The sequence below is a fragment of the Carcharodon carcharias genome, chromosome 1 (genome assembly GCF_017639515.1).
Source record: "Carcharodon carcharias isolate sCarCar2 chromosome 1, sCarCar2.pri, whole genome shotgun sequence".
Lineage (NCBI taxonomy): Eukaryota > Metazoa > Chordata > Chondrichthyes > Lamniformes > Lamnidae > Carcharodon > Carcharodon carcharias.
The window spans coordinates 137,262,052-137,290,011 of NC_054467.1; the positions used below are offsets into that span (position 1 = coordinate 137,262,052).

The 27,960-nt window shown below is 41.7% G+C and overlaps 1 protein-coding gene across 4 annotated transcripts in view; it reads left to right on the top strand.

Annotated features, from left to right (window-relative positions):
* fam114a1 (family with sequence similarity 114 member A1) overlaps positions 1 to 19,417 on the top strand; it is a 63,904-nt gene extending 44,487 nt beyond the window's left edge. For 3 of the 4 annotated variants that reach the window (XM_041189643.1, XM_041189654.1, XM_041189632.1), the window contains exons 10-14: positions 360 to 497; positions 3,433 to 3,572; positions 4,506 to 4,578; positions 7,422 to 7,475; positions 15,190 to 19,417. In XM_041189643.1, coding sequence (XP_041045577.1) covers positions 360 to 497; positions 3,433 to 3,572; positions 4,506 to 4,578; positions 7,422 to 7,475; positions 15,190 to 15,291 — 507 coding nt within the window. In that variant the 3' untranslated portion in view covers positions 15,292 to 19,417. The remainder of the gene's footprint in view (positions 1 to 359; positions 498 to 3,432; positions 3,573 to 4,505; positions 4,579 to 7,421; positions 7,476 to 15,189) is intronic. The other variant, XM_041189664.1, reaches the window with a different exon arrangement.
* The last annotated feature ends 8,543 nt before the right edge of the window (positions 19,418 to 27,960 follow it).

Sequence of the window (27,960 nt, forward strand, 5' to 3'; positions counted from 1 at the left end):
GATATTTGGATTCAACTGTGAAAGTAATTGGCATAAACGTATCTAAAATAATTTATCCACAAAAATATCCTAATGTGGACAGAGAAAGAGACTCCACCCTGCGACCTTTCAATTTAGGTGAACAGATATAAATTAGTTAAGCCAGAAAATCTTTTTTTTCAAGTCATTGTTACTTTCAACTTATATTTTAGGTTTAAAAATATATTGCCACACAGAACTCTTCTAATTTTAATGTGTTGTGATTATGGCACAAGATATGATCAAATGTATAAAATATTATTTTAAAGAAGAGATTTACGTAATGCTAAAACTCTTAAAGTCAGGTGATGTCCTAAATTGATAGCCATTCACTTTTCCAGGCAAGGAGAAAGGCTTTTGACTGGGTGAAAGAGACCAATGCTTTGCTTGCAGAAGAAGCTGAAGAAAAGGGTTCAGAAACAAATAATGAAAAAAAGGATGAAGAAGAAGAGAGAAAAAAAAATAAAATATCTGTAGAGGTAAGATTTTTCAAGGGTGTGAAGTGTATACAATTGCTTAAATTGAAAGATAATCTCATTAAAATTATTTTTGTTACATTGTTGTTATTCAAAAGTACAAAGCCTTATTCCAGCTGATGACTAATGGCATTCTAATTGCGGATAACGTGTTTAAAATGTGCCTTCTAGTTTCAATATGAAGACACTAAGTTTTGACTTAACTTTTAAAGAAATACTATGCTGTGGGTAGTTCGAGATAAATAAGATTTGGCTGGATTTCCTGGGAAATTCTCGCCGAAGGTCAATGGATTTTTGGCTGTCTCTCCAAATTTCCCATCTGGCCTGTGATGTTTCCTGCCATGGGCAGTACCACAATGTCCTGGCCTTTATATGGATTCTGTAAATTTTGGTTTTGCCATTTACAAGATTCCATGAAAAAAGGGTTGAACAGGTTATTCATTTCAGTGCTTCTCATGAGATTTTGGTTTATGCAGAATATCTGCTATATTTCGTCTACATGACAACAGTGCTTTCGCAACCTGTTCTGCCACTTTCAACAATTTGTGTACTCAATTTAATCCAGCCTGTCACGGAGGGAAACCTGACGGCCAAACCCAGTTAATCATGAGAGAGGCTGTGCATCAGTCTGCTGGCAGCAGGAAAATCTCACGCGAGTAAGCCAAAGGCGGGAAGAGTGGGTGAGAAGTCAATTAGGCTCATCGATGAGCTACTTGTCACCAATTATCCCTAAGCCCACCGAATTTTAGTAGTAGTAGTTCAGGGAATTAAATGGGAGTGGCACGGCTTTTCTGTGCCTCCCTAAGGCTGTCCAGCAAATCCTGTCAGGTTTACCAGCGGCCTACCAGGAGGAGTCTCTCATTGTCAGGTACTCTGTGCCAGATCAAGATTGCATCTGAACAGAGCCGGAACCAATGTCCATGCTAGTTCTATTGAGGAGTATTTAGACTATCTTGGGAGGGCAATGAGAACCAGAAGGTAACGTTAGAGAGGAAGGACAAGGTGTACAAAGAATTGGGAGACTCACATAGCACGAGAGTAAGAAATCATAAAGCATTAGGTAGGAGGAGTAAGAGGGAATGCAATAAGTCCTAAATTAGGTTTGCAGTGTATGCATGTGAATAAGATTGGTGAATTGCAGTTGCAGGTGGCCACTTGGGAGGATGATGTGCCGATAACTGAGATCTGGCTCAAAAAAAGACAGGACTATGTGCTAAATATTCCTGTATATAAGGTGTTCAGGAAGGATAGGGAACGAAAGAAAGCAAAGGGGTGGCAGTATTGATTAAGGAGAGTATTAATTACAGTCCTTGAGAGGGAGGGTGTCCTAGAGGGTTCAGAATCTAATTGCTTAATGCTAAGAAACAGTAGAAGTACAATTACATTACTGGATGTATTCTATAGGCCTCCAGCTAGTGGGAAAGATACAAAGGAACAGATTTGCAAGAAAATTACGGAGGTGCAGAAATTATAATGTAGTTTTAATGGGTTACTTTAGTTATCTTAATTATAGACCAGGATAGTAATAGTGCAAAGGGCAGAGAGAGAGAAGAGTTTCTGAAGTGTGTTCAGGAGAATTTTCTACATCACTATGTCTGATCCTCTAACTATAGAATCTCCTTTAACTATTTCTTTCCAAATCTTCCTCCTGCTCCACAATGCAGCTCTGCCAGACATGTTTCCTCCAAAGAAACAAACACTCTCACCGGTATTCAGAACTGGAGAGCAAGATGCACTCTGGGGTCTCCTGCATTACCTGCCTGGATCTCTTTGACTGCCTGGCAGTTACCTGGTTACTCTCAGCCTAAATATCCTTAAGTTGCGAGGTGACCATATCCAGAAATGTGCTATCTATGAAAACCTCAACCTCATGGATACACCACAGTGACACCAGTTGCCACGCCAGCTCTGAAACCAGAGCTCGAGGTGACGACACTTTCAGCAAATCTGGTTGTCTAGGTCTTGAGAAGCATTCTGGAGTTCCTACGTGGAACAGGATGCACATTCCATAGAACTCAAATACCCTACTATATTCTTCTTTAACGATTAACTGACTTGACAAAAATAAATGCAAGCCTTAGCTAAAGACTCACCAGCTACTTCACAGTTAACTGCTTCCCTTGTGTTTATTTCACTTTATTTTGTAGGAAGTTAAATGTTTTACTTATCTCTTATTATCTATATACCTAAAATTTTAATTTATTGAAAAATTTAGAACCCTTTTAGTGTTACTATCAGTTGTTATTTAATTTAAAATTTATTCCCCTGGATTTGATTAATCAATTGAACATTGATTGTAATTATATGATAAATTAAGAATTTGACTTTAGTTTTATACTGATCATCTTACTTTAATTTAAATTAAAATAAAAACTTACCAGTATGCTCACCCCATGTGACTCCTTGACTTGTCCAGTAAATATCTAAGCCAAACAGATCTAGAAGGTGCCAAATATAACCTCTATCTGTACTGAATTAGCTGATATCAGGTGGGACAGCAACTGGAGGATTACACAGCACGCCTAGATTACAGAGGTCAAACAATGGCTCCTTAATCTTTAATCTAACAGCCTGTACTGGAAGTGCCATAAACAGTGGATAGAATTGGGCTAGACTGTGATGCCTCTGCGAGCACATTGGCCAGGATTTTTCAGTCTCGCTGCAGCAGGTTCCGTCGCAGGCAGGACTGGAAAATGCCAACAAAAACCCATTGACTTCAGCAGCACCGGTAAATCCCGCTGGCAGGCAGGACTGGAAGATCCAGTTGATTGTCTGCCAATACTCGTTCTTGAGGATTATACATGGTAATGACCATTTGGGCCATATAGCGATGGGGTGGCTGGTAACTGTAGAGTGCTATTCCAGCAAGGAGGAAGGTGTAAAATTTATATAGAAAAATATTTATTTGTAAAATAAATAAATTGTGTTTTGAATTCAGGATGTTTTGATGTTGTCCATTGAGAGCCTGGCTGAAATAACAGCACGCTGCATTGAGCAACTCCATAAGGTGGCTGAGTTAATCCTTCATGGACAGGATGTGGAGAAACCAGCATTGGATCAGTCAAAAATCCTCACTGCGTAAGGATCAAATCGTATCTTGATTTTGGATAATTTATTTGATTTAATCAAAAATGGGAGTGTTCTGTATAACATGATTAGAAAAGAAGTGATAAGAAAATCAGGAAATACTGCTTTACTTTATGGTTCCTTTTTTGCTAAAATTAAAAACACCGGAAGAAAACATCCCTCAAGTGCTAAAATAATATATATTTGTGGCAGCAGAGTTTATAACAAAATTTTGGCAAAGGCAATATGGTGCAGGAGATAGAATTTGTTGCCAATATTTGCTTTTAAAATGTGCTCTTTTAAAATAGTTTTCCTTCTAAAATGCACCCTCCCCCCCGCTTCCCACATAACTTAGTACATATACAACTTATCCCAGATCCGTTTCTTTTAAACTGACTGTAGAGAAATTTTACAAATATTCAAACTATCTTCATTATTCACGGGCTAAAACGATTCAAATCTCCATATGTAAACAACTATTAATTTCTTAGCTTATTGTGGGCATACAATGTGATCTTTCAGTTCTTATCTTAAGATTTTGTTTAGTTATAATAGTTCATACCTGCATTTAACAAGAGTTTACAACATGGCATTTCATTCTGCTTTTTATCAAAAATTGCACTTGAGGCAAAATACAAGAAATCTTAACTTTGTCAATTTAAGAGGCCCTAATCAATTCTTATTTCATTGCTATCCATTACTTCTCTGAAAATGAATATCACAATTCAGATTACTTAGCATCTTAATGTGACATCCTCTCACTGTTACTGAGCTGTGAAACAAATGGGAACATGTTTGAGCAATTAGTCTTGCATAGCTTTTCTTGGAGTGGATGTGAAAGTTTTCAAGTAACTGTCTCACCAAACCTTCGTATGCAAGTTTGATTATTTTTGGTTTGTTTCCTAAATCACGTTTCTGATGAGATTTAATTTCATGTTGATCCAGGTTAACTGTTGCTATGTGTAAGGAAGTGTCCTCACTGTCTAAGAAATTTGCTTCCTGTTTGACTCGAGCAGGGGTAAGTTATTGTAGTTGTATATCATCATTTTATTGTCTCAAATTTGAGGAAGATTGGCTTCAAACCATTATATGGACTTCAAGGTGACCAGTGAGCTTAAGAATGATCTCATAGTCCACATAAAGTTGAATATAGTCTTGGTGGAGCACCACAAGTTAGAGTTCCATGAAATAAGAATGTGCATTGCTGTGAAAAGTCAGGACAAAAGATACTTCACTGAGCAACTCCATAAATGGGATAATTTTCTAAACACACATTAATGATTTTAAATAAAAGAAAAGGGATATAAACACTTTTGAAATTCCTCCCATATTTTGAAGAGTTAGTCAATGTAATTTAAGACATACTTTGCATTTGGACTGATGCTATCTAACCATTCACACCTTATCTGGGCACATCTTTTGTTTCTTTAACCATTACCACAAAATCTTTTCCCATTTAATCCCTCCTCCCCTGCAACCTATCACACAGACCTTTCCTTTTGTTATACCTCCCCTCCCCCCAACCCCCACCTTTTTCACAGAATTACAGAATTGTTATGGTGTAGAGGGAGGCCATTCAGTCCATTGTGTCTGCACCGACTCTCAGCATTTTAACTTAGTGCCAATCTCCTGCCTTTTCCCTGTAACCCTGCACATTATTTCTATTTAAATAATCATCCAATGCCCTCCTGAATGCTTCAATTGAACCTGCCTCCACCACACTTTCAGGCAGTGCATTCCAAACCGTAAGTACGCGCTGTGTGAAAAAGCTTTTCCTCACCTTGCATTTGCTTCTTTCGCAAAACACTTTAAAACTGTGTCCTCTGGTTCTCGGTCCGTTTACAAGCGGGAACAGTTTCTCCCTATCTACTCTGTCCAAACCCCTCATGATTTTGAAAACTTCTATCAAGTCTCCTCTTGGCCTTCTCCTCTCCAAGGAAAACAGTCCCAGCTTCTCCAATCTTTTCTCATAACCGAAATGTCTCATCCCTAGAACCATTCTCGTAAACCTGAACTCTCTACACGCATTCACATCCTTCCTATAGTGTGACACCCAGAACTGTACACAATACCCCAGTTGAGGTCTAACCAGTGTCCTATATAAGTTCATCATAACCTCCCTGCTCTTGTACTCTATGCCCCTATTAATAAAGCCTAGAATACTGTATGCTTTAGAAACAGCTCTCTCTACCCATCCTGCCACCTTTAATGACTTATGTACATATACACTCAGGTCTCTCTGTTCCTGCACACCCGTTAGAATAATATCCTTTATTTTATACTGTCTCTCCATGTGCTTTGTTCCAAAGTGTATCATCTCACACATCTCCACATTGAACTTCATCTGCCACCTATCTGTCCACTCTACCAATGTGACAATGTCCTTTTGAAGTTCTACAATGTCTTCACAGTTTACAATTCTCCCAAATTTTGTGTCATCCACAGACTTTGAAATTGTTCCCTGCATACCAAAATCTAGATCATTTATATATCAGGAAAAGCAAGGGTCCCAATACTGACCCCTGGGGAACTCCACTACAAACCTCCTTTCAGCCCGAAAAATACCCATTAACCATTACTCTCTGTTTCCTATCCCTCAGCCAATTTGTATCCATGTTGCTACTGTTCCTTTTATTCCATGACCTATAACTTTCCTCACAAGTCTGTTGTGTGGCACTGTATTGAACGCCTTTTGGAAGTCCATATACACTATATCAACGGCCTTGCCCATATCAACGGCCTTGCCCTCATAAACCACCTCTGTTACCTCTTCAAAAAACTCCAGCAAGTTATTTAGACATGATTTTCCTTTCACAAATCCATGCTGACTCTTCCAAATCAATCCACTTTTTTCCATGTGACTATTAATTCTATCCTGAATAATTGTTTCTAGACGTTTCCCCACCACCGAGGTTAAACTGACTGGTCTGTAATTTCAGGGAAGATCTTTACAACCTTTTTTGAACAAGGGCATAATGTGTGCAATTCTCCAGTCCTCCGGCACCTCCCCCGAATCCAGGGAACATTGAAATATTACTGCCAGTGCCTCTGCAATTTCCACTTTCACTTCCATCAATATTCTTGGATGCATCCCATCTGGTCCCGGTGCCTTATCAACTTTAAGTACCAACAGCTTATCCAATACCTCCGTATCAGTTTTAATCCCTTCTAGTCACTGAGTTTCCTCCTCAGTCACCATGACCTGGGCAGCACCTGCCTTGTAGGTAAAAACAGGTGCAAAGTATTCATTTAACACCTCAGCCATGCCTTTTTGTTTAAATCCCTAATTGGCCCTACTCCTCCTTTTACCACCCTTTTACAATTGACGTGCTTTTAGAATACTTCGGGATTTCCTTTTATATTAGCTGCCAGTCTTTTTTCACAACCCTGCTTTGCTTCTTGTATTTGCTTTTTCACATCCCTTCTGAACCTTCTGTATTCAGCTTGGTTCTCAATTGTATTTGCTACCTGACACCTGTCGTAAGCACACTTTTTCTTCTTTACCTTAATTTCTATCTCCCTTGTCATCCAGGCAGCTCTGGATTTGTTTGTCCTACCCTTCCCTTTTGAGGGAACATACTTTGACTGTGCCCAAACCATCTCTTCTTTGAAGATAGACTTCACTTGATCAGAACTATCACATTTCTATCATTCCTAAGTTCTGATGAAAGGTCAACATCAACCTGAAACATAACTCTGTTCCATGCCACAGATGCTGCCTGACCTGCTGAGTAGTTCCAGCATTTCCTGTTTTTATTTCAGATTTTTAGCACCTGCAGTGTTTTCTTTGTAACATAAGGCATACTTGTTTTAATTGAATTTTAATTGATTTTGTGTAATTTTTTTGCATTATTTTTACAGGCTAAAAGGAAGGCAGAGGTTTTAAATCCACAGATACATACTATATTATTGGAGGTGAGCTTTATAATATTTTAAAAATAAGGCCTATACAATGCTCCCTAATGTAGTTCTTTGTTTTATGTGGTATAATTTATCTCACCTAACATTAACATTGCTTAAACACTAAGATGCCTAGCTTAATTTTCAGAATACAGAAAACTTATTTATTTATTTAGTGGATTAACTACAGGCTGAATATATAAAATCCATCTACCTCACATCATAGAATTAACAGAGCAGAAGGAGGCCATTCAATAATTGAGGTCCTGTGAGCTCTCTCATACAACTATCCACTTTGTCCCATTCCCTTGCATTTTCTCCATACCCTTCTACATTTTTACTTTTTCAAGCAGTTATCTATTCTTTGAAATGAAAGCTCTTTCCACAACTGTCGCTGTTGAGCATGCCTTATAAATGAGCAATGGAATACTTTCAACAAGGATATAGTTTGGATACAAACTAGATATATTCCCACAAAGGGGAAAGGAAAGGCATAAAAATTGGAGCTTCCTCAATGACTAAAGATATAAAGAGTCAACCAAAACAGAAAAAGGCTTATGATGAATGTCAGCTCATAATTCAGTGGAAAACCAAGCAGAACCCAGAAATACAGAAAACTGAAAATGGAAATGAGAGGAACAATGAAAGTGTACAAAAATCAATTAACAGCTAACATAAAAGAGAACCCAAAAGTCTTTTATGAACATTTAAGCAGTAAAAGGATAAACAAAGGAAGTCAGCAAAAGGGAAAAAAAAGACTTGCATTTGTATAATCCTGTTCACAAGCCACAGGACATCACAAAGCACTTTACCGCCAATGAAGACTGACATTCCAGTGAAGTACTGAAGGATTGCTGCCATGTCAGCGATGCCATCTTTCAGATGAGATGAGTAACTAAGGCCCCATCTGCCTCCCCGGATGGATGTAAAAGATCCCATTGCACTATTTCAAAAAAGAGATGAGTTATCACCAGTGCCCTAACCGATGTATATCCCTCAACCTACATCATAAAATACAGATTAACTGGTCATTATATTGCTGTTTGCAGGCGTTTGCTGTGTGCATATTGGCTGTTGCGTTTCCTTCATTACTACAGCGACCACATCAAAAAGTACTTCAATAGCTGTAAAGTGCTTTGAGATATCCATTGGTCATGAAATACGCTAAATAAATGCAAGTCTTCCTTTCTTTGGATGAGAGATCAGCTACAAAAGCATTGGAATTGACAAGCCTGAATGTGATAAAAATAATGATTTCAGAGGAAGCTACGCTGATGTAGGAGTGGAGGCAGGTTATGTTAGAAATGGAATTAAGCAACCTTTGTGGTCGAATAGGACATCCAAGGCTGGATTTTCGCGACTGATGTGGGTGAGTCAGGCTTCGGTAGAAAGGCCCCTGAATGTCTCAATCTTCACTCCGGGTTGGTGGGGGAACGTGGTGTAAGATAGAGTTGGGCCCGACGACCCCATAAACAGAGCATAGGTGGCCACAAGGGCAGCTGTGTCAAGGTGAGCTGGTTAGAAGGCCTGCCTTGCTTCTCTGGGATTTCATCCCTATTGCATTGAAGGCTGATAGAGCCTCTAGCCCTCACCCCTCACACTCCGTCATCCTCTCCACCCACTCCCCATGCTCCCCATGTCAACTCATGTCCCCCCACCTCCCTTGGCTCTTCATAGGCTCCATGCCAACTCAAGGCCCTTCCATACCCATTCATCTAGTATACACTATCTTATGCAAATAAACATTGAGATATTGACAAAAGAGATCACTAAAATAATAGCTTATAACCACTTAAAGATATCAATCAAGCAAAGCCAACAGTTCCCTCCAGTTGTCTAAGCAGAAGCCCCTGCTGAGATAATCCTTTTATGAGTCTGGGCTGGCGGCCAAGCTTGCATAATGAGGCCATCCAGTTCTACTGAAGGAGCTCTTACACTTGTTTCTCATTATGCAAGCTTGGCTGAGAACTATTGACTTTGCTCGATTGACACCTTTAAATGGTTACAATAAATTGTGCCTTTCGTGATCTTTTGGCATTGTCTCAATGTTTATTTGTTCTTATTTATTCGTTTATGGGATGCAGACATCACTCGCAAGATCAGCATTTATTGCCCATCCCTAATTGGCCTTGAGATGGCGCTGGTGAGCCACCTTCTTGAACTGCTGCAGTTCGTGTGTTGTAAGAACATCCACAGTGCTGAGAGGAAGGGAGTTCCAGGATTTTGACCCAGCAACAGTGAAGGAACGGCAATAAAGTTCCAAGTCAGGATGGTGTGTGACTTGGAGGGGAGCTTTAAGATGGTGGTGTTCCCGTGCATCAGTTGCCCTTGTCCTTCCAGATAGTAGAGATCATGAGTTTGGAAAGTGCTGTTGGAGAAGCCTTGGTGACCTGCTTCAGTGAACATTGAAGATAGCAGATGCGGTGAAAATGAAGCAGGCTACTTTGCCCTGGATGTTGTCTAGCTTCTTGAGTGTTTTTGGAGCTGCACTTATCCATGCAAGTGGACAATTTTCCTTCACGTGACTGACTTGTGTGTTGTAGACAGGCTTTGGAGAGTCAGGAGGTGAGTTACTCTCAGCAGAATTCCCAGCCTCTAACCTGCTGTTGTAGCCACAGTATTTAAATGGCTAGTCCAGTTCAGTTTCTGCTCAATGTTAACCGCCAGGATGTTGATAGCAGAGGATTCAACAATGGTATTGTCATTGGGTGTCAAGGGGAGATGATTAGATTCTCTCTTGTTGAAGAGGTTCATTGTCTGGGACTTGTGTGGCGCAAATGTTATTTGCCATTTATCAGCATAAGCCTCAATATTGTCCAGGCCTTGCTGCATAGGGACATAGGCTGCTTCAGTATCTGAGGAGCTGTGAGTGGTGCTGAACATTGTGCAATCATCAGTGAACATCCCCACTTTTACCCTATGATGGAAGGAAGGTCAATGATGAAGCAGCTGAAGATGGTTAGACCTAGGACACTACCCTGAGGAACCCTTGCGGAAATGTCCCAGAGCTGAGGTGATTGACCTCCAACAACCACAACCATCTTCCTTTGTGCTAGGTATGACTCCAACCAATGGAGAGTTTTGCCCCCTAATTCCAACTGACTTCAGTTTTTCTCAGGTTCCTTGATGCCACACTCAGTCAAATGCTGCCTTGATATCAAAGGCAGTCATTCTCACCTTATCTCTTGAGTTCAAGCCTTTTGTTCATCTTTGGACCAAGGTTGTAATGAGGTTAGGAGCTGAGTGACCCTGGCGGAACCCAAACTGAGCATCAGAGAACAGGTTATTGCTGTATAAGTGCCACTTGATGGCACTGTTGCGACACCTTCCATCACTTTGCTGATGATGGAGAATAGACTGATTTGATGTTATTTGGTCAGGTTGGATTTGTCCTGTTTTTTGTGGGCTGGACATACCCCTGGGCAATTTTCCACATTGCCGGGTAGATGCCAACAATGTAGCTGTACTGGAGCAATTTGACTAGAAACATGGCTAGTTCTGGAGCAGAAGTCTTCAGCACTGTTATCAGGATCCATAGCCTTTGCAGTATCCAGTGCCTTCGGCCGTTTCTTGATATCACGTGGAGAGAATCGAACTGGTGAAAGCCTGTTACCTCGGATGCTGGGGACCTCAAGAGGAGGCCGAGTTGGATCATCCACCTGGCATTACTGGCTGAAGATGTTTGCAAATGCTTCAGCCTTGTCTTTTGCACTGACATGTTGGGCGCCCCCATCATTGAGGATGGGGATACTTGTGAAGTCTGATCCTCCTGTTGGTTGTTTAATTGTCCACCGCCGTTCTGGATATGGCGGCACTGCAGAGCTTAGATCTGATCTGTTGGTTGTGGGATTGCTTAGCTCTATCGCATGCTGCTCCAATGTTTGGGATGCAAGTAGTCCAGTGTTGTAACATCATCAGGTTAACACCTCATTTTTAGGTATGCCTGGTGCTGCACTCTTCATTGAACTGAGGTGGTCCCTTGGATTGTGGTTGAATACAATTCTGCTGCTGCCGATGGCCACAGCACCTCATGGATGCCCATTTTTGAGCAGCTACATCTGTTCAAGATCTATCCCATCTAGCAGGGTGGTAATGCCTTACAACATGATATTGTCAATGTTAAGATGGGATTTTGTCTCCACAAGGACTGTGCGGTGGTCACTCCTACTAAAATTGTCATGGACAAATGCATCTGTGACAGGTAGATTGGTGAGGATGAGGTCAAATAAATTTTTCCTTCTTGATGGTTCCCACACCATCTGACGCAGACCCAGTCTAGCAGCCATGTCCTTTAGGACTCGACCAGATCCATCAGCAGTGGTGTTACCAATCTTGCTGATGGGCACAGTACATTCTGTGCCCTTGCCTCCCTCAGTGCTTCTTCCATTTTTGTTTAACATGGAGGCACCCTGATTCATCAGCTGAGGGGTGGCTATAGGTGGTAATCAGCAGGAAATTTCCTTACTCTTGTTTGACCTGATGCCATGAGACTTCATGGAGTCTGGTGTGTTACAGACAGGAAGGGTGTTAATTTAATTAAAAAGATTTTCAAATATTGTAAAATTTCTCCTCTCCTCCCGCCCATTGGTGGCGTATTTCCCAACCTCTTGGTTTTGGTGCGATCCAATTTTCTATTAATAACCCAACAGCAAACTCTAGATAGGATGAACTCAAAGGGTTAGTTTACTCACACATACTCAAAACGTGAAAGGAGAGTCACAACATTACCTCCACACTCAGACAGTAAAGAGAGGGATAGAGAAAGGAAGGTTTCACAGTACAAAGACCATAGAGAAACTAAATATTGGTTCACCTGATTTCCAGAATCTGGAATCAAAGTCCCATGAGATATTCCTTCACGGAGATCAGTGGACTGAAAACGATGTTGTGTAATTCACTTTTCCGGTGCAGTTGACTTTACATGATGAGATAGGCATGAAGAGATGATTCAATCTTGTAGGTGATGGTACAGAACTTCCCACAGAAGCAGGTTAGATGGGGCCAGGTGTCCAACCTGGGCTAGAGCTCCTTCGATGCGGCCGGCTATAGAGATATTAAACAGCAGACTGGGCTATGCAGCTCAGCAAGGTAATATTAACTTGTTCAACAATCAGAGGCTTAGGTCACGTGACATTACCTCACCACAAGGTCTTCAATAAAGGATGTTTATCCAGGGTTAGGGTTAGGGTTAGGTCTTCAGGACTGCCATTATGGGTTAAAAGGAATGTTTGAGAGGAAATTGTCGCGGTAGATGTTGCACCTCTGCTGGCAAGCCTGGGTTATCAAATACAAAAGGCATTCAATGTTGCTCCCTTTGAAGTTGGGCTGTGCAGTGCCCAGGTGATCATTAGTAGCTCATCTGAGATAACAGGGTGTGAGATTTCCAAAACTGCAAAGTGGCTTCTTTTGTTCTAGGTCACAGACTGACACAGTTTCAGCCATTTTTAGGATTTTTGTTCAGTGTTTAAAATTTTAGAAATAGCCATGAGGATATCCATATGTATTTTGTAAAAATATACAGTACGAGGTCTTGGTCCCTCACAGGTGGCAATGTTGAGGACTCCCAGGGTGTCTCTCTCCCAACTGTATACCACCCACCTCTGATGGATCTGGCCTGCTGGTGAGACAGGACATGCCCAGGGATGGTGATGTTGGTGTCTGGGATTGTCTGTAAAGTATGATACCGTGAGTATGACTATGTCAGGCTGTTGCGTGACCAGTATGTGGGACAGCTCTGAATTTTGGCACAAGCTCTCAGATGTTAGTATTTGCACAAGATTAAGGTGTGGTGTATTTGAAGCCTCTGTTGTTGATACTTTAATGGTCTCTCTGATTGACACTTTTATAGGGTTGTAGCAGTTTTTTTCAATAGAATTTGAATGGGTGTTTTTTTCTAAGCAGTTCCACAGATGCCTTTGTTGCTATATGGCTCATTGGTTCTGTACATAGTGTATACTGGGTGAATAGGCATGGAAGGGCCTTGAGTTGGCATGGAGGTTGTGAGGGGTCAATGTTGTTGGCACTGAGTTAGAATGGAAGGGACTGGGGGTCATGGACCTTTTAAACTTACCTTTCAAAAGGTTCCTGAATCCAAACTATGGTTCAGAACTCCTCTGTGAGGCTGTGAACCACGAGGCATGGCTTGTTCGACTCCATGAAAATTGTGGGGGTCTAGGAGATGCCTACTCCCACGATGGAGCCGGCCAAGCCAGGAGTGCAGAATGGGGGCTGACTACCCATACCCATATCCTGTGCCGGTGAAAATTGGGCGTGCTGGGATTGGGGACAGGAATCCCTGAATCGGATCCCACCTGCCATTTTTAATGGCCCTGGAGTTGTTCAGACTGTGCAAAAATCCAAACCCTACGTTACGAACAGTCTAGGTTGTGAACAAGGCTCCTTAGACAGCACCTTCCAAACCCATGACAACCACCATCAAGGACAAGGGCAGCAGATAGATGGGAACACCACCACCGCCTCCAAGTCACTCATCATCCTGAGTTGGAAATATGTCGCTGTTCCTTCACTGTTGCTGGGTCAAAATCCTGGAACTCCCTTTCTAACAGCACTGTGCATGTCTCTACACCAGCAGTTCAGAAGGTAGCTCGTTACCACCTTCTCAAAGGCGACTAGGGATGAGTAATAAATGCTGGCCCAGCCAGCGAAGTCCACATCCTGTGAATGAATAATAAAAAAATGCCCTAGACAATTGGTGGAGAGAGGAATCAATACAATGACAAATATGCAAGGTTTGTATTGAGGACCAAAGTTAGTGACTTCTCAGTATTTAGCTGGAGGAGATTATGGCTCATTCAAGATCAAATGAGATGGTGGAGACGTAGAACTGGGTGGCAACAGTGTATGAGTGGAAGATAACCTCGTGTCTACAGTTCCCTTCCTGTAGCACCACATACACTTTTTCCATTTGTTTAACTTCAGTGTGCAATATTAAGAAAATATTTTCTCAATATGTAGGTCAACTTCCCCTGCTGTGATTGATGCATCTGTTGACTGTCTCTTCTGTCAACTTTATGGCCTTTTTTCCAGCCTTACAAAAATGCTTACTTCGCTTCCAACCTTCAATTCTAATGAAAGCTATGTAACTGAAACATCATAGCCCATCTCCCACTTACAGATGTTGTATATGTCCAACATGTTATCTCTTTGTTTCAAATTTCCATCGTTTGCAGTTTTCCATTTTTATTTTCTTAAAATGCATGCTCTGATCATTTTGCATCTTTTGTTGAACCAAGGCCTCAGTGCTAGGACTTTAATACCTGCTGGAAGTAAATTGATATGTCCTTTTTTTCAATCGCTTATTTCAAACAAAATAATTACCATCTAAATATCCTGCAAAACTCAACAGTTCTAATGAATGCTGCTCGCTGAGCTAGTTGTTGCAAGTTGTGTAACGCTATGGGCTAGGATTTTGAAAGATATTTACACCAGCCCATTCACTACTTTATTACGGTGGTTCACTATGCCAATCGGTTAATTCAATCCTAAAAACGTTGCTTGTGGAAACACCTGGTACAGTTTTGCTACTTGCAAGTCACACTACCTGCTCACAGAATGCCATTCTTTGTCAGTTGTTTTTGAAATCAAGCCAATGCACTGGAAAGCAGAGAGAATTTCCTAAATTTGTTTTGGTTATGAAAGAATAAACTTATGTGTCTATAAATAACTTAACAATAAAAGGAACTAATTTGCTTTGGGTTCATCTTTACAGGGCTCCAACAGTACTACCTACATCAAAGGTGCATTTCAGTTACTTCTTCCAATTCTTCAGATTTGCCATATGCAGTCCAGCACCAGCAAAGTAGCCAAATAAACTAAGAAATTGTGGGACTATCTTTGCATTCAGTAATATTAGATTTTGAGTTGCAGAATTTCGGACAGCCTGCAGCAAAGTTAACAGGAACCTAATTCTGCATTGAAGGGTTTAGGCTAAGGCTGCAGAAAAGTTATTACTAGAATTGCTGCTAATTTTGTAAGACCAATTGAAACACCAATTGCCTTAGTTCTTGAAAGACCTGAGCTAACACAGTGAAATAAATAGTGTTCTGTGGTGTTCCATACTTTTTTTAGAAGCAATGATCACTAATATTGCAGTTATCAGATTTCTTAACTCCTGTGTTTGAGACCTGGAGGTGCAGCTAATGCATTAAATTTTACAATATTTGAAAATCTTTTTAATTCCAAATTATCTTTTATCCAAAATCAAAAAAATACTATCTGTGATCATATTTAAATCATGGCATCCATTAGGGATGGGCAATAAATGCTGGCCTAGCCAGCGATGCCTACATCCTTGGAAAGAATTAAAAAAGTACAAGAATTCAGCTTCTACTCACTTGGCACCAAAGCTGCACTTTTCTATTTTAGTAACATTAAACACTAGACAAACATCATCACTAATATTTTATGTCCTTGCAATAGTTTCATCATTAAGGTTGTAAGCAAGTAATGTTTTGATGCAGGATATGGATGCAAGAATATCATTTATAAAATTACAGGAATATCACTACAATACTTTAGATGCTGATATGAAGAATGTGTGAAAGTTAAATGTTACTGTAGCTTATTTTTGAATTTCTTGGATTAAAAGTTTATGCAGAAAAGAAATTAAAACAATTACCATTGATATAATACATACTGAACTGAAGTGGGCAAAAATAAATTAAATGAATGCCTATTAAATATATAAGCATTGGATTTCTACAGGGGTTGTCCCCATTTGTCACCTTAAGTTCAGTGTGAGACCAGCAAAACCCCAGAGAATTGATGTAAAAATGATAATTTCTCCAAGGTCTCTGACTATCTCACAGTGATGTTACCAATCCCTGTGGAAATTCAATCATATTTTTCTAATTTGTATACTTTATCCATGCATTCTATACTTGCCGATTCCCCACCTTGGAATCCAAATTACATTCTTCTCAAGGTTCAGAGTTTTATGTCATGTTTGTAATTTATGTAATGAAAAATGGGTGAAGATCTGGGCTAAACTTTTAGTCTCTGTTGGGCTGTGAATGGAGCAAACGGGCATTAAAAAAGCTCTGTGGCTGGCTTGCCAGTGCCCCTGTTCCATCCTGCCCATGGGCTATTTTCTCAGAGGTAGGATGGTGGGGGCAGCGAGGAATACCCATTAGCATGCATTGAGTGGCTGATTAAACTAAGTAGCAGCGAATTGTAGGAGGTTGATTTGGATTTTCTATTCAGCCTCCAGTTTCCCAGAGGTGACAATTTAGCTGCCTAGCGGCAGCTTTTGACAGACTGGAAGGTCAGCACTCCAGGCAGACTTAGAGGCCCTCCCTGCCTGCTTATGTACAGCTGCAGCCACAGACCACTGCGTTTCACCCCCCACAGTGGTGACCCAGTTGCAAAGGCCATTTTTTCTTTCAAGTTTAAAAAGGGTTGGAGAAAGGGCCCCTCCATTTTGGAGCACCCTCTCCCTCATTTACTTACCATGGCATCTTGCTGCTGCTTTCAAGCTGGAGGCCTCTGATTGGGGATTCAGGCTTGAGAGCCTGCCCGTTGTCCTTAATTGGACAGCGAGCCCGCCTTCTGACTATTAATTGGCTGCTCCAGGAGACAATCACAACGAGTGACTGTTCCCACACACAGCGGGCTTCTGACCCACATTTGAATCTAAGTGCGGGATTCAGAAGCCCGCAGGGAAAACCCTGCCTTTGGTATTTTTCATGGTATTTTGATTTTTATTTTAAATTTAACAATAACCAAAAAAAATTCTGGAGCTTAATACAGCTCTAGTACAGCAGATAAATAAACTTTTATCTAGATGTTTTTGCCTAGTCATGTTAAATAGATGAAAAATCTAATCCTTTAGCTCTATCTTTATAGTCAGAAAAGCTCTGCACTTGGCCCTTGCTTGATGAAGAGAGACAGGTGCATATCTATTTTTTCTGTGAGATGCACAGCAACTATAAAGCAAAATCTATGCAGATGGGAAAACTGGGCTGACCTTGTTACTGGCCCACATTTAATTTTCTTAATCTTTGCCAAAAGTTTGCAATCAAATTACTTTGATGATGTTGGCTATTACATTGGTTCGCATATTCACAAAAATGAAGGGAAGTTTAAATACAACACCTGATAATTGTTCTGAAGTAGCAGTATCAACAAAGCAAAATATTCATAAAGAAAGTTCAGGAAATCCTTTGTAAGACTTGTAGTTCACTTTTCTAAAGATGTTAGTGATTCAGTTAAGCGCAACACTTATTAATGGCTCTGATACTAAAAGTAGCATAACTGAGTCAAGCAATAAAAAGTCCCAACTTCAGTTTCTGGTCTCTTAGAGTAGGGATGCTCCTGTTAGCCTCAGCACTCTGGGCTAAGGAATTCAAATCAGCCAAGGCTCCGACTTCCAATTGTTATTTGATATCTTCTGCTGGAGACTGTGAACTTTGACAAAGGCACAATTAGGTTTGGCAGTCATCTTCCATGTGAGTGAATGACCGGCAATCACTTGCTGCCCAGGCTCACTGATGAGAAACGGCAATTTGAACAAGATAGTGAGGTTAGCTTGTGCTTGTAGCACTATATCCAAGGAGCCTAATTTTTTTTCAAGAGAGTTTTGTTATAAAACATGAAGGGTTTATGACTCTCTTTTAGGTCTATATCATTACATATATTAATACATATTCTTATTGATTTAAGTTGATGAATTATTTATTGTTTAAATTGTACTGTCAAACTGTTTTAATGACAAAACAGGAGTTCAGATGAATATAAATGTAAATATTTACATGATTTACAAATGATATGCATTCCATTGCTGTTCAGTAAATGCAAGTCCTGTTCAAGGCAACAGAATAAATAATTAGGTCTTCTGATTTTCAGGTTTTACTTTCTCTTGCATTCAGTCAAAAACAAAGCAGAATAACATGCAATCAATGTGTCTTTTTTAGGTTAAAATAAGAGATTTTTTGAAATCAGAAAACTTTGTTTATATGAACTTAATTGTCAACACAAGTTTCGATGGGACAAATAAATAATTCTAAGTAATCAAGAAATAAAATTCCTTGAAATGTATTGGCATGTACCATTAGCTATCCTCAGCCACTCTTACCTGTTGAACTTTATTCAGCATGATTGTGCTTTATGTTAATACTGTTCACCAGCACTGAGAAGAGCTGAATTTCTCTCCGTGTCAAACTGAAAGTGACTGTATACCATTCCAGCCTTGAACTACTCCACTGTTGATGTTTCTAGACATTCTCTGGTTTAACCCTAATTTGGAATTTACCTTTTGAAGAGCCAGTATCAGATTCAATCAGGTTTAACCTTAAAATCAGAAGGCTAATAAATAATCTGCTGGTTGATCAGTGTTTTTATACCATTTGTGCATCATCCAAAAAGCAAAAAAGATATCAAGAAGAGTACGCTGTTTAAATCTTTCTCAACAGCGCCAACATTTCTGTGTGAAATAAGTTATGACTCAATTGTTTTACTCCTTTCAGGATTGCTCAAGAATAATAGTCTTGAAATTACTGTTGTTGACATTGGCAATTGTCTGCTTTTTAAAAAGGTATGCACAAATCAATTTTAGGATAAACAGGTTAGTTAAAATAATGGACAAAGGAACAGCGTACAACCCAAATGTTTGGCCGCTGGTATCATTAACACTAATTCTAAGGTGATAATTCAGAGGTTTACAAAGTTTTTTTTCTCTGTATATCAGAGTATAGTTCTCATGTTAAGGCCATTGTTTTGGATTTTATTTGAGGCAATAGTTAAAACGTTTAAAAAAAAAGCATTCAATTGTTTTTTAATGTTTGGGCTTGAAGCACTCTACCTGAAATGATAATTGAACCAGCAAATGGAATTATTTTATTATGGTAAATTTAGATTTAACATTTAATCTGTTCAGTAGATTCTTCCTCCATTTTTCTTATCAATCATTCTGTCTTGAATAAACGTTACATCGGTGAAAAGTTTGATATGTGGTCTTTCATTAAACTACACTGCACCATGTCAAATACAGTATCAGCAGAATTTCTCCCCCGTCACTTATAAAAAGCATGAGGCATAAATGGTATGTGAGTAGTTTTAGTCTGCTTGAAAATATATCTGTGCTGCTGGTGTACTGTGCTGAAATACTGAAATTGACCTATCTACCAAGTTGTTTAAGATATGTGCACTCATATAGGGCTGGATTTTACATGGAGGCTGTGCCCCCCTCATCCAGCTTAAAAGTTAGGGTGCGCCCATTTCAGTTTGTCCAAGTCACCCCAAACCAATTGGGCTGTTAATTGTCTCAGAGCAGGACTTCATCCCCCAACTAGGAGGAAGTTCTGCCTCTTAGAACTGCCAGACAATCATTAAATGGCCAGCTGCTCTCTAGACCCAGCAGCGCCACCAGGAGCAGTGGCCACTGCTGGGACTGCAGGCAGTCCCCAACGCCAAGGACTCATGGACCTGGATGAAAAGGTAAATGAGGGTTTCGCTGGGGGCCAGGCTGGCAGGCTCAGCAAGAAAGGTGAGATCCTGGGATGAACAGGGCCAAGAGGAAAAACATTGTGCGTTTACTTTAGGTAGCGGGGCTCCATTGCGCCCAACATTCCAGAAGCAGAGTTGTGCCCCCCTCCCTCTAACTGGCAACACGGCCTCATCATGTAGTCTGGGCACCCAGAGAAGGAAAGAAGCCCTTAAGTAGCCACTTAAGGTCCTCAATTGGCCCAATGGCCAGCAGACTGCCTGCTCCTCCCCTGCCACAGGTAAAACACCAGCAGCAATGGGTAGGCAACTAGCACACACTTCTGCTACCCCACCGCCTCACTCCCAGAGTCTAAAATTCCACTGATTGTTGTTACTAATACATTAAGGTAAGGATTGTTCTGCAACTACAACTGTAACCATCAGATTGAGTGTAAGTTACATGATTCATATTGTGTAATGGCAACTCAAATCCAAACTAGAAGAGGGCTGTTAGAAAGTGGTCAGAACCTGATAGGCTGAATTTCTGCCCCATTCAAAACAATTAGCAAATTCTGATTGGAAGGATGGGCACTCCTGCCAGCCTCACTTATGTTCCAGCAGTAATGTGGAAGCACAGAGAACCTTTGCAGGCAACCCCAGGAACCCTGCTAAATGCAGTTATGGCTTCTGAGAGCACGTGTGGATTCGTTCTAGGCCTAATGCAAACCTCATCACCATAAGAAAACAAAAGTAATCAATCCCAAAGAAATTGATCAGCATTCCAGATGGGGCTACCTAAACCTTTAGGTACATAAATGGTTGCAAACCTTACTCCCTGCCCATCATTTTATGTGTCAGCGAGCAGACCCCGCCCCTGCTCGCCGAGCCGAAGATTCTGGCCATGGTGTATATTCAGTAAAATAGGACATCACTCTCGTCCCTCTTCAGTGTGGAGCAGCAGATAACAGAACAAATTAACCAAAACAGGCATATATATGTTTTTACAATCTGGTTAGGGACCAGTAACTTTTTGTTTAAAGGTGAAGTTTGAAATCCCAGGCACTTAATGAGAGAATAAAGCCACAAGATAGCACAGTTTTCAACAAACAAAATAAACTTTACAAAGTCAGCAAAGTAAAACAATCTACACTATCCCTTATGCTCTAACATTCAGCAATAATGAGGTAAATATGATTAAAAGCAAACTGGTCAAACACACCACACTGCATATTAATGGCAGATGCAACCAAGACAGATCCCATGGGTTTCTCAGCAACCCACCTATATGTCAGTGACCGCTGAGAGTCATAATATTTTGTTTAAATTCTGTCTCTCTCTCAAGGCATTTAAACTCGCTTTTGAAGATCTAGCCTCTGAATTCCCTCAAAAGCCACTCTGAGTCAGATTACCTCAATGATTGCTCACCTCTCGATGGTTCAATCTCTTCTGAGACTGCGTTCCAGGGGATTCCCAAAGTTGCACACCCACCTCTTATTACCAACACAATTCCAATACTTTCACAATCTGCTAGCTTCGCTAAGCTGGCACTACCCCTGGGTTTCTCCAAATTCCCATGCCCCACCTGCACCAAGCTGTAAAAGGCTCCCAGGGCTTCCCTAAGCCCTAACTACCTAGTATGAACCAGTGACCATCTGCTACCTTCTCAGCTCTCAAGGACTTCTGTGAGACCAAACTGCCTGGAGCCGCTAAATGGCTCCCAGGGTTTCTCTGTGAGCTGCAAACCAGATGAGGTCCAAACAGAAACCAAAACCCTTTCCCACCAAACACAGATTAATTGAAACCAGAGAACCTTCTTAAGCTCTACTCATCTCCATGATGATGTAACCTGCTCTAGCCCACTGTCAAACTGACCTCCAAGCCAATTATCCCCCTTTTACAATTTCTCCAGCTAAGTAAGTCCACCTATTTTATGGCTATACCTCTTCTATTCTGACTCTATTAAACAAACATAGGTAACCTTCTGAACTGCCATTTTTTGTTTAGGTGTTCTGGCAATCTCTAAAGTCCCGCATTTTACTTAGCATACCTTCACAACAACAATCTTCCCAGAGCTAAGCTCTACAATGTGTCAAGGTTTGCTCAATTATTCAATGCTCTGGTCTGGCCATACCATATTGTATGCCGAGGTGTAACAGCTGAGGACCTGTGACAGGAGGATTGGAGGGAGAAAACATCTATCGGAAACCACTCTCTCATCATAGACCCCACTGCTCATACACCTGGCTTTGATCTCCCATAGTGACAGTGGGCCCTTTTAAACCACTTCCAGACTGGCCAAGCCCTCTATGCAGCCACTCAACATTAGTGGGGTTGCCAAGACCAACCAGGCTGCAGCTGTGGTGCAGTACTCATTGTTGAGGAGTCTCCGCTAACCAAACTTGAAGGCGGGCTTAATGAACTCCATCTAGCCACTGATAAGTCTATTGCTTGGCTCTGACTATACACACAAGGCCAAATTGGAATGGGCAATAAATACTGGCCTAGCCAATGACACCCACATCACTTGAAAGAATAAAAGAATACAGGCTAAAGAAACTAATAAAGCTGACTGCATCTAGTTCTGGGCACAGACACAAAGGAGGTCTTCAGGCTCTGGACAAAGTCCAGAAAAGAGTCAATATGAAAATAATTATTACTGTGTACATTTGCTTCTAACTGGAAAATACCTGTGCTGGTTAGATCATTAGTAATGGAGCTGTTTTTAAAGTGACCAAAATATTTATGTCTAAAGGTCAGGGAAATCATATGGTATCAAACCCAGAGTGAGGAGACTTGCCATAATGCTGCCAATTGCACCTATAGTCCATAGAAGCATGGAAAAATTACAGTGCAGAAAGAGGCTATTCGGCCCATTATGTGTGCACCAGTCAAAAGAAGAAACTAGCTGCTCATTTTAAACCCACATTCTACCACCTGGTCCGTGGCCTTGCAGGTTACAGCACTTCAGCTGCAGATCCAGGTTAAGTGAGTTGAGCGTTTCAGGTACTTAGGTAGTGAATTCCAGACACCCAGCACCCTCTGAGTAAAAATGTTTTTCCTCATGTCCCCTCTAATCCTTCTGCCAATCACCTTAATTCTATGCCCCCCCCCCTGATAATTGACCCCTTAGCTAGGGGATACAGGTCTTTCCTCTCTGTCCTATTTAGGCCCCTCATAATTTTATACACCTCATTTAGATCACCCCTTAGCCTCCTCTGTTCTAAGGAAAACAACACTAGTCTGCCCAATATCTCCTCAAAGCTGCAATTTTCAAGCTCTGGCAACATTTTTGCAAATCATCTCTGCACTGTCTCCAGAGCAGTTATGTCCTTCCTGTAATGTGGTAACTAAAACTGTACACAAAATTCCAGCTGTGGTCTAACCAGTATTTTATACAGTTCCAGCATTACATCCCTGTTTTTGTATTCAACACCTCACCCAATAAAGGAAAGCATTTCATATATTTTCTTGACCACCTGGTCCACCTGTTCCTGCCACTTTCAAGGACCTGTGGACATGCACTCCAAGGTCTCTCACTACTTCAATCCCTTTCGATAACTTCCCATTTATTGAGTATTTCCTTGCTTTGTTTGCCCTCCCCAAACACATTACCTCACACTTAGTTCCTGGTTCATCTACTTTGGCAATGGCATGGGACAACTGTCTGAGCTGGCTCTGGACTAACAAGAGGGCTAGTTGCAGAACTGTGCCTTCTGCTGCAAGGAAACTTGCAGCCAACTTCCAAAATAGCATTGGCAATGCTCATTGCAGTCCTAAAGAATGTCCAAAATTTATCTTTTCTGGATTTCCTTGCAGTGTGATTTATTGGGAGGGTAATTTTCCAAGTTCATACTGCCAGTAAGTAGCTTCACATGCTAACAATGCACTTCAGGCTATTGCAAGAGGTTTGCTACAATTGTCTGCCCATTAATTTCAGTTTGTGGAAATGTATAGACTGCATGCCTGCAACTTTCCAGAATACACAGATGCATTTTGTAATACAAGACTTCCCAATGGCAGTGTGAACTCAGGAAATTGCTCTGTAATTTCCATCTTGGGTGAGCACCACAGTACGCAGGAGGGATACCACTTCACCAGCTGTCAAACAGGAAGCAGTTCCTACAAAGTGATGGTGTCTTAACCCTGTGGTGACATTGCTTTACCAGCAGCCACCAAATTCAGTTTATGGCTGGAATTTTGTGCTCTTGCTGATGGCAATGCTGATGGAAGTGTAAAGAGCATGTACTTCGGCAGGATGGTGGCATGTTGTCTTCCCACCTCCACCCGAATTAAGTTCTGGGCTGGACCGCCCACAGTTGACCTTCCCACCTTACTGTCAATTGAGGCCTTTAATTGGCCAATTAATGACCACATAAGGGCCTTATCCCACCACCGCTGGTATTAACCCAGCTGCAGGTAGGCCTGTCTCCATGCACTGTGCAAAGCAAGTAAAATTGTGTGGCCAGCTAGACAACTCTGGGGTGGGGGGGCGGGGGGGGCGTCCTACGATCAAAGGCACTCAGTTTTTGATTGAGGGACTGGACATCAGGAAGGGGGGGCGGCACTGAGAGCCACCCCCCGCCTTTGCTGCCAACCCTCCCCCGCAATTCTCTCCCCTCCACCCTCACCCCATGAAACACACCACCCGGCCCCCTGCCACCTCCATATTACTTATCTGTGGCCAGGGTCACTCCGTGAGCCTGACACTCCAGTACCTGTCCTTCCGGCAGCAGCCATGGCCTTCCCAGCAGTGCTACTGAGCACAAGTCCTGCCAATCTCTCATTGGCCAGCAGCTCTCGGTCAGTGAGACTGCTGCTCCCGGGGTCTTGATTTCAGGGGAAGGCCTGCCACTGACCTTGCACTGCCTGATTGGCTTGTGGTTCCGCAGGCCTTCCTGAAAAGCAGCAGTGCAGCTCTCTTGCCAGCCCTCTAGCTGGCAGGCAAGACTCCCAACACCTCAACAAGATTTTACCCTTTATTTCCATCAAAGCAAGTTGTGAAATTAAATCCAATCAAGTTTAGCACCAGAAAAAGATTAGGTGACTCCAGTCCCATTTTGTGCATTTGACTCTTAAGGCATTAGGAACGCACAATAAATAATAATTTCACCCTGGTGCCAAGAACAAATACAATAAAACTTGTGATTTTATAGCACCTTTAACATAGAAAAGTTTCCTAAGGGGCAAAAGATAATGGGCAAAGAGGAACATTAAAACTTGACCAAAGAGGTAAGGTTAAGGCAAGAAAGGAGATAGCTGGAGGTGTACAATGAGGAAATTCCATAAAGCCCTTGATGGATTTAACACAAGGACAAGAGTTTTAATTTTGAGACATTGGCCAGGATTTTCCCCTTGGTGACTTGGGGGCGGGGTCCGCTCACCGAGGGGAAAATGACATGGGATGATGTCGGGAGGAATCCCCGACATCATCCCAGTCCCTTTAAATTGTTAGGAAGGCGGGCGGACAGCGAAATCAGCTGTTCACCCACCGACCTGTCAATGGCCAACTGAGGCCATTGACAGGCTAGTTAAAGTAATTAAAGACCTGCCCGTCCAACCTTCAGGCTGGCAGACAGGCCAGGAGCCCCAGCAGGCTCCAGATAATTCATGAAACTTCATCCACTGGCGGGATGAAGTTTCATGTCCGTTTTGTAAAAAAGTATTAAAGTTTATTAAAAAGTATTAAAGTATTAAAGACATTGTCACATGAGGGGGACAAGTTAATAATTTTTTAATGTTTCTATTTTTACACTTAACTTACCTGTCACAAATTTCCCTAAGGCAGGACTTTGCCTCAGGGAGAAAAGCACTCTTTCATGCGCATGCTCGAAAGAGTGTACTTTGACAGGTGGGGAATCCCGCCCCTCCTGGAACAGGAAGCACAAATCAATCTGGTATAGTGTTCCTGTTCTTCAGAGCCACCACCCAAACCAGCCTACAGAGAGCAGTCAAATACAGCACTGTGACAAGCTCATCACACAATGTTGTAAATCTCTGTATTTGCCTTGGGACAGACTTATTCACTTCAATGTCAACTCGAACACAATTTTTTAAATATTGTGTAAATGTATTTGCATTTGCCTTGGTTTGCTCAATGTTTTTGGTCACACCACTGCTATTTTGTGTTCAATAGCGAGGAGTACCTCTTTTGGTGTTAAACCAATTATAATAAATTAACAAAATGAGGGATAAATCAAGCACAGCCCCTAAGTCAGGTCAGCTGTAAAACCAAGGACAAAGTTTAAAGGAAACTTACAAACTTTAAACCAAAATGTGATTAAAAGGGTCAATAAAATACCCCAGTCCCTGCAGTGCCCACCGAGCACGGAAGGCCTAGAGAGTGCCGGCAGACACCGCGTGCTCCCTCTCCAGGGACACCCGACCACGAACGTAGCGGCGGAAGAGGGACAAACAATCGGGCGGGACTCCCCCCTCGATCGCCCGCTGCCTGGACCTGTTAATGGCCAACTTGGCCAGGCCCAGGAGCAGATTCACAAGGAGGTCCTCCTCCTTCCTGACCCCCTTCCACACCGGGTGTCTGTAGATCAGGAGCGTGGGACTGAAGTGCAAACAAAACAGTAACAAAAGGTTTTTTAAATAACTAAAAAGGGAGTGCAGCCTACCACACCCTATATAAGCATGGTCCATGGACTCCACAAGACCACAAAAAGGGCAGGTGTCCTGGAAGTCCGCGAACCTACTCATTCTTCGATTATAGGGGACTGTTGCATGCAACACCCTCCAACCCAGGTCTCCGATACAAAGTGAGAGGACGCCTCCATAGAGGGCCTCCCGTCGGGGGCCTCCGCCACCAGACGGCAACAAGGCACGCCAGGGCGTGTCCGGGCGGCGGACAAGGACGAGAAAATGGAAAGTGTGCAGCAGCAGTCCATATAGAAAGCTCTCCGCGCCATGCCAAATGGCACGGAGGGCATGTCCCCGAGGCAATAGCGAGGAGTAGCTGTACATGTTGAGGGGACCTAATAAACACATCCATATTAGAACATAGAAATAAAGAAGTTCATATTTTAAATTTTTTTTTTGGTATCGCGTATAACACTGAGTAAGACTAACTGTGACAGGGCTAAGACCTCACCCTATATTTTTTATGATATATATATCATCATGACTAATTTCTCAAATTTTAGAACTGGATAACGACCTTTTAAAATGACTGAAGCTATGTCTGGCTGTGACCCTCGAACAATAAGATCCATCAGGACAGTATAGCCTCATTATCTCTGAAGAGATGCTAATGACCCCTGTGGGCTGCAGAGACCAAATTCAAAGAGAACTATACCAGGCCATCTGCATTTCAGAACCGATGCTGCCCAACTGGAGACTACTAGTCTGCTAGGAAAAAGAACTCACAACATTACTTTCAAATTCTTAATGGTTAGAACATTAACCGGAACCCAGACAAGGGGAGATACACCCTTTGTCCGTGTCAAAGTGGAGAGGTGGGAGTCATGTGACATGAACCCCTAGCTGGTGGAACCTGTAATATTGCCTTGTGGAGCTGCAAAGCTTAGTCTGACATCTTTTCATCTACCAAGCAGCAGCACAGAAAAGGGGTTCTGTCCAGGTTTTGAATGCCTGCCCCCATCTTTTGTACCATTGCTTACAAGATTAATTAATCTCCACGTGCCTATCTCATTGTGGAAATCAGCACAACTGGAAAGGAAATTATCCAGCGTCAGTTCAGATTGCTGATCTCTATGAAGGAATATACCACTGGACTTTGATTCTGGACTCTGGACACATGTGAAACAATAATTCCTTTCTCTGTGGTCTTTACCTCATAAATCTTCCTTTCTCTATCCCCCTCTTTATTATATGAGTGAAAAGGAGGCTACATAGTGACCTTCCTCCTGCATTTGAGCGCATGCAAATAAACTAACCCTCTGGGTTTACCCTATCTCAAGTTTGCTGTGGGGTTATTAATGGAAAATTGGATCACACCAAAACTGAGGGCTCGGGAAAATATGAAGGGGGAAATCAAAATCATTACATCTTCCTGTTTACGGATAGCTGGTGATAGGAGAAATGAGGGCTGTTC